The sequence below is a fragment of the Mobula birostris genome, chromosome 16, assembly GCF_030028105.1.
Source record: "Mobula birostris isolate sMobBir1 chromosome 16, sMobBir1.hap1, whole genome shotgun sequence".
Classification (NCBI taxonomy): Eukaryota; Metazoa; Chordata; class Chondrichthyes; order Myliobatiformes; family Myliobatidae; genus Mobula; species Mobula birostris.
In genome coordinates, this window is record NC_092385.1 from 76,977,145 (window position 1) to 76,989,683 (window position 12,539).

Consider the following 12,539-nt stretch of genomic DNA (forward strand, 5'->3'; position numbering starts at 1 on the left):
GAAGGGATCAACAATCATCTTGAATGTTACAAAGAAATTAAGATTTAGGGAATGTAATTGTTAACAGCATTGTATGAAGGCAGTCCATTCTCTCCACTAGGTGTCTGTGCTGGATTTGTTCACTTACAGTCAGTCAAAACAACATGTCAGCATACACTGAATTCCTCTATCAACAACTTTTAGGACCTAATACAATTTTATAGTACTGTAGTTCTATAGTATTGATAGTATTCTAATTTGTTTTGTATTACATTTAAATACATAATTTGTTAGTCAGTTAAATGGTACACAATGTTCATACCCATGAATTTCAATCAGTGAGCCCATACCTGAAAGTGAAAAGAATGGTAAATCAAAAATCTGTAAATAAGTTTCCAGCATTCAGAACACATGCAATTTAAGCTCCATGGTTTGGGGGTGCAAGGTGAGGAAGGTATTTGCAATGTAAAAACAAACCATTTACAATTTAACTTTTTAAAGTAGTACATCAATTATAAATACTGGATGGGTCATTAAACCCGCAAAAAAATAATAAGCAATGTATGGGCAAGTTGTACCCAAAATGTGCACGATATTACCAGTCACTGAGTATTATCAAGCAGAATGCTGCAAGTCCAATAATTAATAATGGTTACTAATGAAACCCCTTTTTACCAGATGTTTCTGGAAACACAACTGGTTAGCCCCTCACTAACAAGTCAATGGACTCACTGGTGAGAAAACCACCTTTCCCAAATTCTGTACGTCTAGGGTCCATATAACTTGGGTCCCACCAGACCAGAAGAACAGGACATTTCAACCAGCCACATCCCAATCTGAGCAAATACTGTGTAAATGTTGCCACTTGCAATTACCCATCAATAAGAAAAACAGATTGTATACTGCATACAATTATAAAGGAGGTACATTTACAAATTTCAGCTTTATCGAACAGTTAGTAGGAAAAGAAAAAGAAAAAAAAAGAGCCTATTACAGTTAACCCAATCCAAACGTGTGCTTAAGTTGGAGCTCATCTTGAAGTTGGCTTTAACGCACACATTGGACCCACAGTCTGCGTGAAAGCACACACCACATTCCGAATGTCGCTCGAAGCCCATCTCCAACAAATGGGCTCCCCCACGGGAGTGTTGGTCCTTCCTCCTTGAAGTCATTCATCTGCACAAAGCACCTTGTGCAACTGGGTCGGCATCCTCACCCATCTTCCTCCTGTCTTCTCCCTGCTCTCACCATAAAGACCTCGACCCACACCAGTTCCGTCACAAAAACCTCGCCGCCCAGCATTCTCTAGGACCTTCTCCCAATTCCACCATCCTGACTGGATGACGCTACATTCCGAAGCACGAACATCACAACCCCTTATCTTTAGCTCCAACCCATACATATTGAAAGCAGAACAGACTGCTCTTACAGAACTGCTGAAATGAAATACCTACAACATAACAATAAAATTCTTAACCAGGGTGTTACACTCTCTGCCCACCAAAAATAGTCATGTCCTCATGACTTTGAAATTTATCAACCCATCACTTACAACACAGTTTTCAAAGGAATTTCCATGATGTCAGGACCTTCAATTCATTTGTAAGTGCTCACTAAACATATCTCACTAGGGGGAAAGACACAGCACTCTGTTCCCCCAGCCCATCTGGAGGTTTTCTGACTCTGAGACCTCCTTAACCCATCTTCAGCTCCTCCAGCTTCAACCACCCCTTGTGACCTTTCCTATCTACTAGAGGGTGCCTCCCATCTGTCACTCATGTCTTCCAGTGGCTCAGGTCCCCCAGCTGCTTGATTGAATTTAACTTCCTTAAGCAGGTGCTGCCAAACATCTTCAACCTTCACTGGTGCCAACCAGCGAAACCCCTCTCGGACAGGGGTATCCTCGGTTGCTCTAATAGTATGGCAAGTACTCTTGGAGTAATCAACATCATACTTGTCAGTACAACAGGCATCTTTGCATCCCAACATCTCAGTTAATCTTCTTTTCCATTCCTCAGGCATAAATGATGGTGGGAGGAGAAGATGGCCGCGCGACGCAGCGCGCGCGGCCTTTCCGATGAAATGATATTGTACTTGTTAAATAGGGGCCGTGAACAATTCTGATTTGATGGAGACAGACGTGAGAAGCACGGAGGAACATCTGGAGAAACTTCTGAAATGCCCGGTTCACTGCTGCTGCTACTGTGCAATCGAGAATCTCCGCAGCAAAGGCCCCAAATCCTCAGCTTTTCCTGTTGCTGGCGGCCAAGGCTGGGGTCGAAGCGCTCGGCAGAGATGGTGCTCGGTGTCAGAGGCTTGAAGTTTTCGGACGACTCAGAGTCGGACTGTGGTCGGGTGCTTCCAGGATGCTGCATCAGCAAGTTTGTGGCGCTGGTAGCTCATGGCAGGAAGAGAGTTTTCTTCCTTCTGTCTGCGTGAGATGATGGGACTTTCGAGAGACTTTGAACTTTTTTTTAACATGGCCTGTTCTTCATCAAGTTATGGTATTGCTTGCACTGTTATAACTATATGTTGTAATTATGTGGTTTTTGTCAGTTTTTCAGTCTTGGTCTGTCTTGTGTTTCCGTGATATCACACCGGAGGAACATTGTATCATTTCTTAATGCATGCATTACTAAATTGACAATAAAAGAGGACTGCGTGTCCTCATAATCTAATCTAATCTAATGTAATATCAGCAAATTCAGAGACTTCTGTCACTCTAGCTACTCCTCCAGGACATAATATGATAGGTTGAGACTGGGTGTACCACACAGTTCCTTGTTTCTGCCTATTATCCTGCTTAGGAGGAACCTGCACCTTCTCAAAAGCAGCTCTGAACACAAGATGAATGGACAAGGTTTTCAAAAAGTTCTCTCCATTTCTCTCCTTGCACACTCCCACAAGCTTTCTCGTAATGGAAGTATTCGCTCCCACAAGAATGGAAGCTCCACCCTTTTCAACCGGATCAGGGCAGACCAACACTGGTGTGTCAGTAGTCTGTTACTCCAACATCTGCTTTCGAAAAAACTCCAGTTTCAACAACAAGTAGTCACCGTATGGGTACTCATCAGCACTAAGGCCATGGATCTCAAAGGCAGCAAGTGGTGTCAATGGTAAATGCGTCAAATACTGGTTGTAAAAGGATAAGCAAAGTAACATGAGAACCTGTGTCAAATATGGCTCTAGCACAAACTCCTTCAATCCATATGGATACATCAGAGCCTAGTCCCAATAAACCTTCAGGAATAGTGTTTTGTACCTTAGTAATCTCCCTTGATACACTGATAGGAACGTTTTCTCTCCGAAACACCAGCCCATTCCTTGACTGGGTCCCTCCGAAGGATTACCTCATTTCTTCACCCTTTGATCAACCGCTGATTTACTTTCTGAAGGTTTTCCTGTCCTTCACACTCCCGTTTGAAATGTCCATCTTCTCCACAGTTGTAACAGAAAATACCGGCCACTTCCCTGGTCAAGGGACCCCACTCAGTAGCAGTCCTCACCTTTGTACGTCTCACCAGTGGGTCCGTCTTCCTATTGGCCTTGTCATGCTTAATGGCAACACCAACCAAATATCATCCAAAAAATGCTCAGCCCTCAGATCTTTCATGACATCCTGCAAAACCCCCACTGCTGTGGCATCAGGGGTCGATTTAGCAACAGAGGTTACTACCGAGGACTTTGCCCTGATGACAAGAGGCCTCCCGCTCCTCCATCGAGTTTTCCTCCTCTCTAACTTCTCAGAGTAACTCGGTAAAAGATGAGGGGGGCGTATCTGGCGGGTCATTCAAATACATAGAGCAATCACCTCATGACAAAGCGCCCTTCACAACTTGCTCCATCCTCAAGCAATTTCTCTCAGAGAGTTGAATGCTCCCTTTGTGGCACAAACTCTGCAGCAGCTTCTCCAACCTGAAAATGGAGGCAGACAACACCTCTCCTTCCTCCTGAAATATGTGCCTAAACTTCATCCTACGATCGGCTGCACTTTGTGCAGGGCCAAAAGCATCTTCCAGAGCTTGCAAGTAATTAGCTGTCGTGGCTAATGGATTTTCTGTCTTGAGGAACCTCACTGTATCAGCCGCCGGGCCCCTTAAGCTCTCTACCAGGCTCATATTTTTCATATTATCTGAGCACTGCATTCATCCAGTAACGGAGATGGCTGCTCAGCCCAAGCCTCACGTTCTTCATCTTCATCAGGTGTGAGCTTGACCCCAGGGAACACTCGCAGCCGACAATAACTTCAGCTCTCTGCAGATAGACCTCTGCATTTATCAACCAGTGATGTAATAGCCAAAAGAGCTCAGAATTTAAAATCAACCACTGAAGAACTCATGAGACCTTTCACATCAGACAATTCCATCCCCTCACTCGGCAGAAACGAAAGTGGCTTGTCTTTAAAGTCTCCACCCTCAGCTACGGGAAACTTGGTTTCTAATTAGGCACCCTCGCCTACACTCCCCTCTTTTCTAAAAGTATAGATGGACCATGGGCTCGCCTCTCCAGGTACCCCAAGCGTACCAGGCAGATCCACTGCCATCACGTCCTTGTTAGACTGAACTAAAACAACATCTTTGCCCACCGTTTGCCGTTCCATGATCATAACTTTCCCTAATACTTTAACGGTACTTAAAACCCTAATCAATAATTCATCTGGGCTGCGGATATCCACCCCGCTCAGAACATAAGACCTAATTACATGTAGTCTCTTTGAATTGCACCAACACTTGATCCCTGCAGTGTCCATAACCACGTATCTTAAAAAAACTTTCCCGGACAATAGTTTAACACAGGCTCAAACACAAAACCACTTAGTCAATTCTTAGAGCAATTACACAGTATTCAGCAAATCCAATCCCAGACGATAGCCCCTACAATGGAACCCCTTTTACAAGGCTTCTCTAGAAATATGTGGTTAGTCCCTCACTAACAAGCCAATGGACTCAACGGTGAGAAAACAACCTTTCTTGAATTCCGTACGTCTAGGGTCGATATGACTTGGTCCCACCAGTCTGGGAGAGCTGGGATGTTTCAACCACCTGCACCCCATCTTCCCTCCTGTCTTCTCCCAGCTCCCGCCAAAAAGACCTCGACCCACACTAGTGTCCATCACAAAAACCTCTCCGCCCAGCGTTCTCTAGAACCTTATCCCAATTCCACCATCCTGATTGAATGACACTACATTCCTAAGCATGAACATCACAACCCCTTGTCTTTAGCTCAAACCTAAACATGCTTAAAGTAGAACAGGCTGCTCTTACAGAACTGCTAAAATGAAATACCTACAGCATAGCAGTAAAATTCTTAATCAGGGCATTACACTAAGATTCTTCTAGAATATTCCTTCTTGCTTCAAATACTCCTAGTGGTATTGAGCTCTACATTTTCTAAACAAAAAAAATCTTCCTTATTTCAATTTGGAGCTGATAACTAGATCATAACCTCAGGATTTTGTATCATCAATAAGATAGTAAGGCAAATTTTAGAACTGAAAGATTAAGTATCTTGAAGATTAGTACTAATTGCCACATATACATCGAAACATACAGTGAAATGCACTGTTTGCATCAAAAAAAATCAGCGAGGATTGTACTGGTCAATCTGCAAATATCGCCACTCTTCCATAGCACCACAGCTTGCCCACAATTTACTAATCCCAACCATACATCTCTGGAAAGTGGGAGGATACTGGGGCACCCGGAGGAAAACTATCTGGTCACAGGGAGAGCGTACAAACTCCTTACAGATAGTGGCAGGACTTGAACCCTGATCTTACAGCTGGCGATGCGCTAACCACAGTGCTCTCACGCCAAACCTGTTTCCTAACTCTCTTAAAGGCATTAACATATTCTTGGGTGGAGTTTCACAATGCTGAGCATCCTACAGTACATTTCCCAACAAATGTTCACTATTTGGGTTTTGAGGCTTTGCTCTCCCTGGCTTAGAACCAAATATGCAGGACAAGAATGTATGTATGTAGGTACTTTGATTTAGAGATGCAGTGCAGAATAAGCTCTTCTGGCGCACCGAGCCGTGCTGCCTAGCAACCCCCAGTTTAACACTAGCCTAATCACAGGACAATTTACAATGACCAATTAACTTCCTAGCTGGTACGTCTTTGGACTGTGGGAGGAAACTGGAGCACCTGGAGAAAGCCCACACATTCTATGGGGAGGACGTACAGACTCCTTTCAGAGGACACCATGTTTGATCTCTGTACTCTGACGCCCTGAGCTGTAATAGAGTCGTGCTAACCATTATGCTACCACGGCGCCCAATGCTGACAATGCTGAGGTTAACATTATACTAGTAAAGGTAAACCCCATCACTACTGCTGGGAGCACAATGCATTGAAAATAATATTATAGCGTCAATGGTACATTTACATGTACTGCTTCATGCACATTAATGGAAAGATGAAAATAACTTCCAGTCAAGGATATATACACACCATTACCTGTGATGGAAAATCCTGCAGGTTTATTAATGCCAATTAGAGGATCTGGTTGAGAAACAGATAAGACAGTAATTTAAGAACCAGATTATTCACAAAACATACAACAGAAATGCTTTAAGACACTCAAAATTCATATTTTAAGTTCCTTGAAATGCTCACATGCCCAGAACAATATGTCTCAAAAAAATAGCCCTCCTCTATTGGTCATGAATGGTAATATGAGTAATGTGCATATAAACAAACTATCAGTAAGGCAAAGAAATATCTCAGAGATATTCATTGCTTTGAATTAGACTAAATAATTAAAGTTGTCCATTGTTCAGAAATTATATGAATAATATTTAAACAATACATTTTAACATTTAGGAACTAAACAATCCCAGCAAATTCTTCTCATTTACAGAATCAGTAATTATTATCTGTCCCTAACTGCCTTCAAGAGGGTGGAGGTGAACTTTTTCTTGTACAACTGCTGCCCAGTGAGATGAAATGATAGCTTTTGGTTAAGAAATTCCAGGTGTAATGATATAATGGCATTACATTCCCAAGTCAGAATATTGTGGAACTTGTTGAGAAACAGTCCATCATAAGTAAAACCCCCTCCGCCACTGAGCACATTTACAATGAGTCCTGTTGCAGGAAAGCAGCATCCATTATCAAGGATCCCACCATATTCTCTTCTCACTACTGCCAACGCGAAGGAGGTACAGGAGCCTCAAATCCCACACCACCGGGTTTAGGAACAGTTATTACCCCTCAACCATCAGGGTCTTGAATCAAAGGGGATAATCTCACTCAACTTCACTCATTCCAACAGTGAACTAATTCAACTACCTACGGACAATCTATGGACTCACTTCTAAGGACTCTACAACTCATGTTCTCTATAGTTATTATTTATTTATTTATTATTATCACTTTTCTTCTCTTTTTGTTTTTTGCACATTGTTTGTTAAACCGTATTTGTGGTGTACGTTTTCATTAATTCTGTTGTGCTTCTTTGTTATTTACTGTGAATGCCCACAAGAAAGTGAATCTCGGGATTATATATGATGACATATGTCTATTTTGATAATAAATTTACTTCGAACTTGTAGTGTCGTTGATCCACAACCCCAGGCTTTTTACATAGTAGGGGTCATTGGCTTCGGAGATGCTGTTGAAAAAGCTTTGGTAAGATGTTGGTCATGGTATATATTGAAACTACAACATGGTGGATTGGAGGAAATGTTGATTTATTGGTTTAAGCGACTGGTTTGTCTTGAGTGATGTCCTGGCTGATCCTGTGCAGACAAGTGTGGAATGTTCTGTCACACTCCTGTACATCATGGAAAAGCTTTGTGTATTCAGAATGTAAACCATTCATCTCAATATGTGGCCTCTAACTTGCTTCCGTAGCCGGTGATTATATAATGGTCAGTTAAAGTGGATCAATCCTAGAATGTACCTTTGTGCTTCACCTGAATTACTTTTCAGTAGTGGCTTAGCTGCTAGCATCTTTCCTCTGATCGAGAAGTTTGCAGGTTTAAGTTCGACTCTCATAACAATTTAGGCTGTTACTCCACTCGGGGTTTAAGAGAGTGCTGTCAACTTTCAGAAGCCCCATTTGCACCCTCTGGTGGATGTAATGTAGTATCCATGACATTACTTAGAAGAAGAACTGCGGGGAACTATCCCCAAGGCCTGGCCAATATTTATCTCTCCTTTGGTATTATTACCCACAACCTTTACACTGAAATGTAAAAGGAAGATTTCACATTCTCTTAACTCACACAAACCTTTCAATTAACACCAATTATTACAGAGCTACTGTACTAGTAAGAGGTTGTTCTGTACAAAGCAAATGTTGCATTTCCTGCATTACAACTTCTACTTCCTTGCAAAACTCCCAAAGAAAGGTGAATTAAATAAATGTGAGACTTACATATTTTTACCCATAGCTTTCGTATGTTGGACAGACCATCTAGAACCTACCTTTGGGCACACTATTTGTCCCTCAGAGTAAATTATATAATCTCAACTCAGAATCAGAGCTGTGTAATTTGTTGTTTTGTGGCAGCAGTGCATTGCAAAACATAATAAAAAATATAAATTACAATAAGTAGTGCGAAAAAAGAGAAAAAATAATGAGGTAGTGTTCATGGGTTCACTGTCCATTCAGAAATCTGATGGCAGAGGGGAAGAAACTGTTCTTAATATGCTTGCAACACACACAAAAAACGGTGGTGAATGCAGCAGGCCAGGCAGCGTCTATAGGAAGAGGTACAGTCGACATTTCAGGCCAGGACCCTTTACGCTTTCTGTGTGGGTTAAAGGCGCGTGGCCAAGTCGTTAAAGGCGTTCGTCTAGCGATCTGAGCCAGCGTGCTGTGTCCTTGAGCAAGGCACTTAACCACACATTGCTCTGCGACGACACCGGTGCCAAGCTGTATGGGTCCTAATGCCCTTCCCTTGGACAACATCGGTGCCGTGGAGAGGGGAGACTCGCAACTTGGGCAGCTGCCAGTCTTCCATACAACCTTGCCCAGACCTGCACCCTGGAAACCATCCAAGGTGCAAATCCATGGTCTCATGAGAGTAACGGATGCCTATATAAAAGGCAGAAACATCCTACTAATAATAAAGAACGGATACCACTGTCAACTCCTATGTACCTAACAGACCTCTAAAAGAAACAAAGTATGCCCTGTAATGTTCTAAAAGCATCCAGACAATTGAATCAATACATTTAAAGTAGGAGGATGAGGGAAGATTTGATAGAGGGATACAAAATTATGAGGGGCGTAGATCAGATAAACTCTATCTATGGCTTTGTTGGCAACAAGGTTACTCCGTGATATGGCAGAGATTAGAGCAAGGCTCAGGAGGGCCACCAGAGAGTTGGCTGAAGAGGCAGAAAACATTAGCTTCTGGCTGTGGCTGAAGAGAAAGGACAGAAATTGGGGTCCAACTAACCCCACTGGAAGCAGGGAGACGTCCCTGCCTCTGCTCTGCCAGCAGGAGAGGTACCAGAGCTCGGGGAGCGGAACATCAATGAGTGGTGGTCCGCTGCTGATGGAGGCAGCAACGCCAAGTGGAAATAATATCTAAAACTAATTGAAAGCAGAAATTTGTATTCTATGGCGACTCTGCGGATGTGAAATAGACAACTAGATGGTATTTTGCCTCCCAGGTGCCAGGGTCAGGATGTCTCGGATCAGGTCCACAACATTCTAAAGGGATGGCCTGAAGTTGTGGTACATGGTGGTATCAACAGCATAGTAGAACATGGGAAGAGTTCCTGAAGACAGAATAGAGGGAGTTAGGTAGAAAGCTGAAAAGCAGGACCTCCAGAGTGATAATCTCTGGTTTGCTGCCTGTGCCATGTGCCAGTGAGAGTAAAAGTAGGATGATCTGGCAGATGAATATGTGGCTGAGAAATTGAGGAATCTGTGGGGATTGGTATTAACATCGCTACCTCACTGACAATTGGCATAGGAAGCAGGGTTTCAGGTTTCTGGATAACTGGGATCTCTTCTGGTGAATGTATGACGTACACAAGGAGGACGGATTAAACATGAACATGACGGGGACCACTATTCATGCGGGTAGGTTTGCTCGAGCTGTTGGGGAAGGTCTAAACTAATTTGGTAGGAGGATGAGAACTGGAATGATAGGGCTGAACTGGTATACAGTAGATGCAGTACATAGTGAGATGGTGAAGAAGGACAGGCAGATGATGAGGCAAAATTGCAATCAGTAGGATGAGTTGAAGTGTAACATGGGGCAAAATCGTAAAGGGTGATGAAAACAAGACTAAAGGTGTTATACTTGAATGCACACAGTATACAGGATAAGGTAACTGATCTTGTAGTGTAATTAGAGAATGGCAGGTACGACAGTGAGGGCCCTACTGAGTCATGGCTGAAAGAAGATCATAGTTAACATCCAAGGACACATCTTGTATTGAAAGGACAGGCAGGTAGGGGAAGAGGTAGGGTGGCTCTGTTGATAAAAATGAAATCAAATCCTTAAAAAGAGGTGACAGACAGTAAGATTGGAAGATGAAGAATCCTTGTGAATAGAGTTAAGAAACAGCAAGGGTAAAAGGACCCTGATGGGAATTATACACAGGCCCAAATAGGAGCCAGGGTGTGGGATACAAATTACACATAGGAGACGAAAAAGGCACATAAAAAGGGCAATGTTATGATAGTAATGGGGGATTCCAAAATGTAGGTAGATTGGGAAAATCAGGTTGGCGCTGGATCCCAAGAGTGGGAATTTGTAGAACGCCTACAAGATGGCTCTTTTGAACAGCTTGTGGTTGAGTCCACTAGGGGAAAGGAAATTAGGGATTGGTGTTGTATAATGAACCAGATTTTATTTGGGAGCTTATGGTAAAGGAACCTTTAGGAACAAGTGATCATGCTATGACAGCCTGTCTTCAGTGGTTGGGAAGATGTTGAAATTCATTTTAAAGGATGAGGTTTCGGGGTACTTGGAGGGACATGATAAAATAGGCCAAAGTCAGTATGTTTCCTTAGGGGGGATTCTTGCCTGACTAGTGACTGGCAGGAGGCAAACACTGAGAATAAACGGGAGTCTTTTCTGGTTGGCTGCCGGTGACCAGTGGTGCCCTGCAGTGGTCAGTGTTCATGCTGTTTCTTTTCATGTTATACGTCACTGATCTGGATGATGGAATTATTAGCTTTGTGGGCAAGATTGCAGACGATACAAAGATAGGTGGAGGAGTAAGTAGTGTTGAGGAAATAGGGAGTTTGCAGAAGGACTTAGACCTATTGAGAGAACGGGCAAAGACGTGGCAGATGGAGTATAGTGTAGGGAAGTATAAGGTCATGGACATCTGTAGAAGGAATAAAGGCATAGATTATTTTCTAAACAGTGAGAAAATTCAAAATTCGGAGGTGCAAAGAGACTTGGGAATCCTTAAGCAGGATTCCCTGAGGTTAACTTGCAGGTTGAGTTGGTGGTAAAAAAAAAGGCAAATGCAATGTTAGCATATCTTTTCAAGAGGACTAGGATATAAGAGCAAGGATATAATGCTGAGGCTTTATAAAGCACTGGTCAGTCTGCGCTTGGAGTATATGAACAGTTTTGGGCTCCTCATCGAAGAAACCATGCGCTAGCATTGGAAAGGTTCCAGAGGAGGTTCACAAGAATGATTCCGGGAAAGAAAGAGTTAATGAATTAGAAGCTCTGGGCCTGTACATGCTGGAGTTTAGAAGAAGGTCGGGGGATCTCATTGAAAACCATTGGATATTTAAAGGTCTGAATACAGTGGATGTGGGGAGGATGTTTCCTATGGTGGGGGGAGTCTTGGACCAGAAGGCACAGCCCTAGAATAGAGTGACATCCATTTAGAAAAGCGATGAGAAGAATTTCTTTAGCCAGAGGGTAGTGAATCTGTGCAATTTATTGCCACAGATTGCTGTGCAGGCCAAGCCATTGGGTATACTTAAAGTAGAGCTTGATAGCTTCTTGATTAGTCAAGGCATCAAAGGTTATGGGAAGAAGGCAAGAGAATGGGGTTGAGAGGGGTTGATAATAAATCGGCAAAGATGGAATGGCGGAGCAGACTCGATGGGCCAAATGGCTTAATTCTGCACCTACAGCTTATGGTTTAAATGCAAGCAGTCCATTTCCACTGAGGTTGAGTGAGACTAGATCTAGAGGTTATGGGTTAAGGCTGAAAGGTAAAATGTTTAAAGGGAACATGAGGGGCAGCTTCTTCATTCAGTGGGTGGTAAGAGTGCATAGTGAGCTGCCAGCAGAAGAGGTGGATATGGGTTCGACTTCAACATTTGAGAGAAATTTCGATCGGTACGTGGTTGGGAGGCCTATGGAGGGCTATGGTTCGGCTGCAGGTCCATGGGAAGAGGCAGATTAATGGTTCTGCACAGAATAGATAGGCAGAAGGGCATGTTTCTGTGCTACCGTACACAATGACTCTATTAAGATATTTAAATACATAAAAAGAAATGACATTAGCTAAAAAGAGCCTTTCACTGAATGTATTGATACTTAGTAGCAGTGATTGGTTTTGAAAACAAAATACACAGCTGTGCGATCAAAGCTTGCTCTTTATTACAGCAGTGTGT

At 42.9% G+C, this 12,539-nt stretch overlaps 1 protein-coding gene across 4 annotated transcripts in view; it reads right to left on the reverse strand.

The window, feature by feature from the left end:
- Nucleotides 1-12,539, reverse strand: part of LOC140211244 (mitochondrial mRNA pseudouridine synthase RPUSD3-like) — a 50,036-nt gene that overhangs the window by 23,286 nt on the left and 14,211 nt on the right. For 3 of the 4 annotated variants that reach the window (XM_072280892.1, XM_072280888.1, XM_072280889.1), the window contains exon 4: nucleotides 6,434-6,484. In XM_072280892.1, coding sequence (XP_072136993.1) covers nucleotides 6,434-6,484 — 51 coding nt within the window. The remainder of the gene's footprint in view (nucleotides 1-6,433; nucleotides 6,485-12,539) is intronic. The other variant, XM_072280890.1, reaches the window with a different exon arrangement.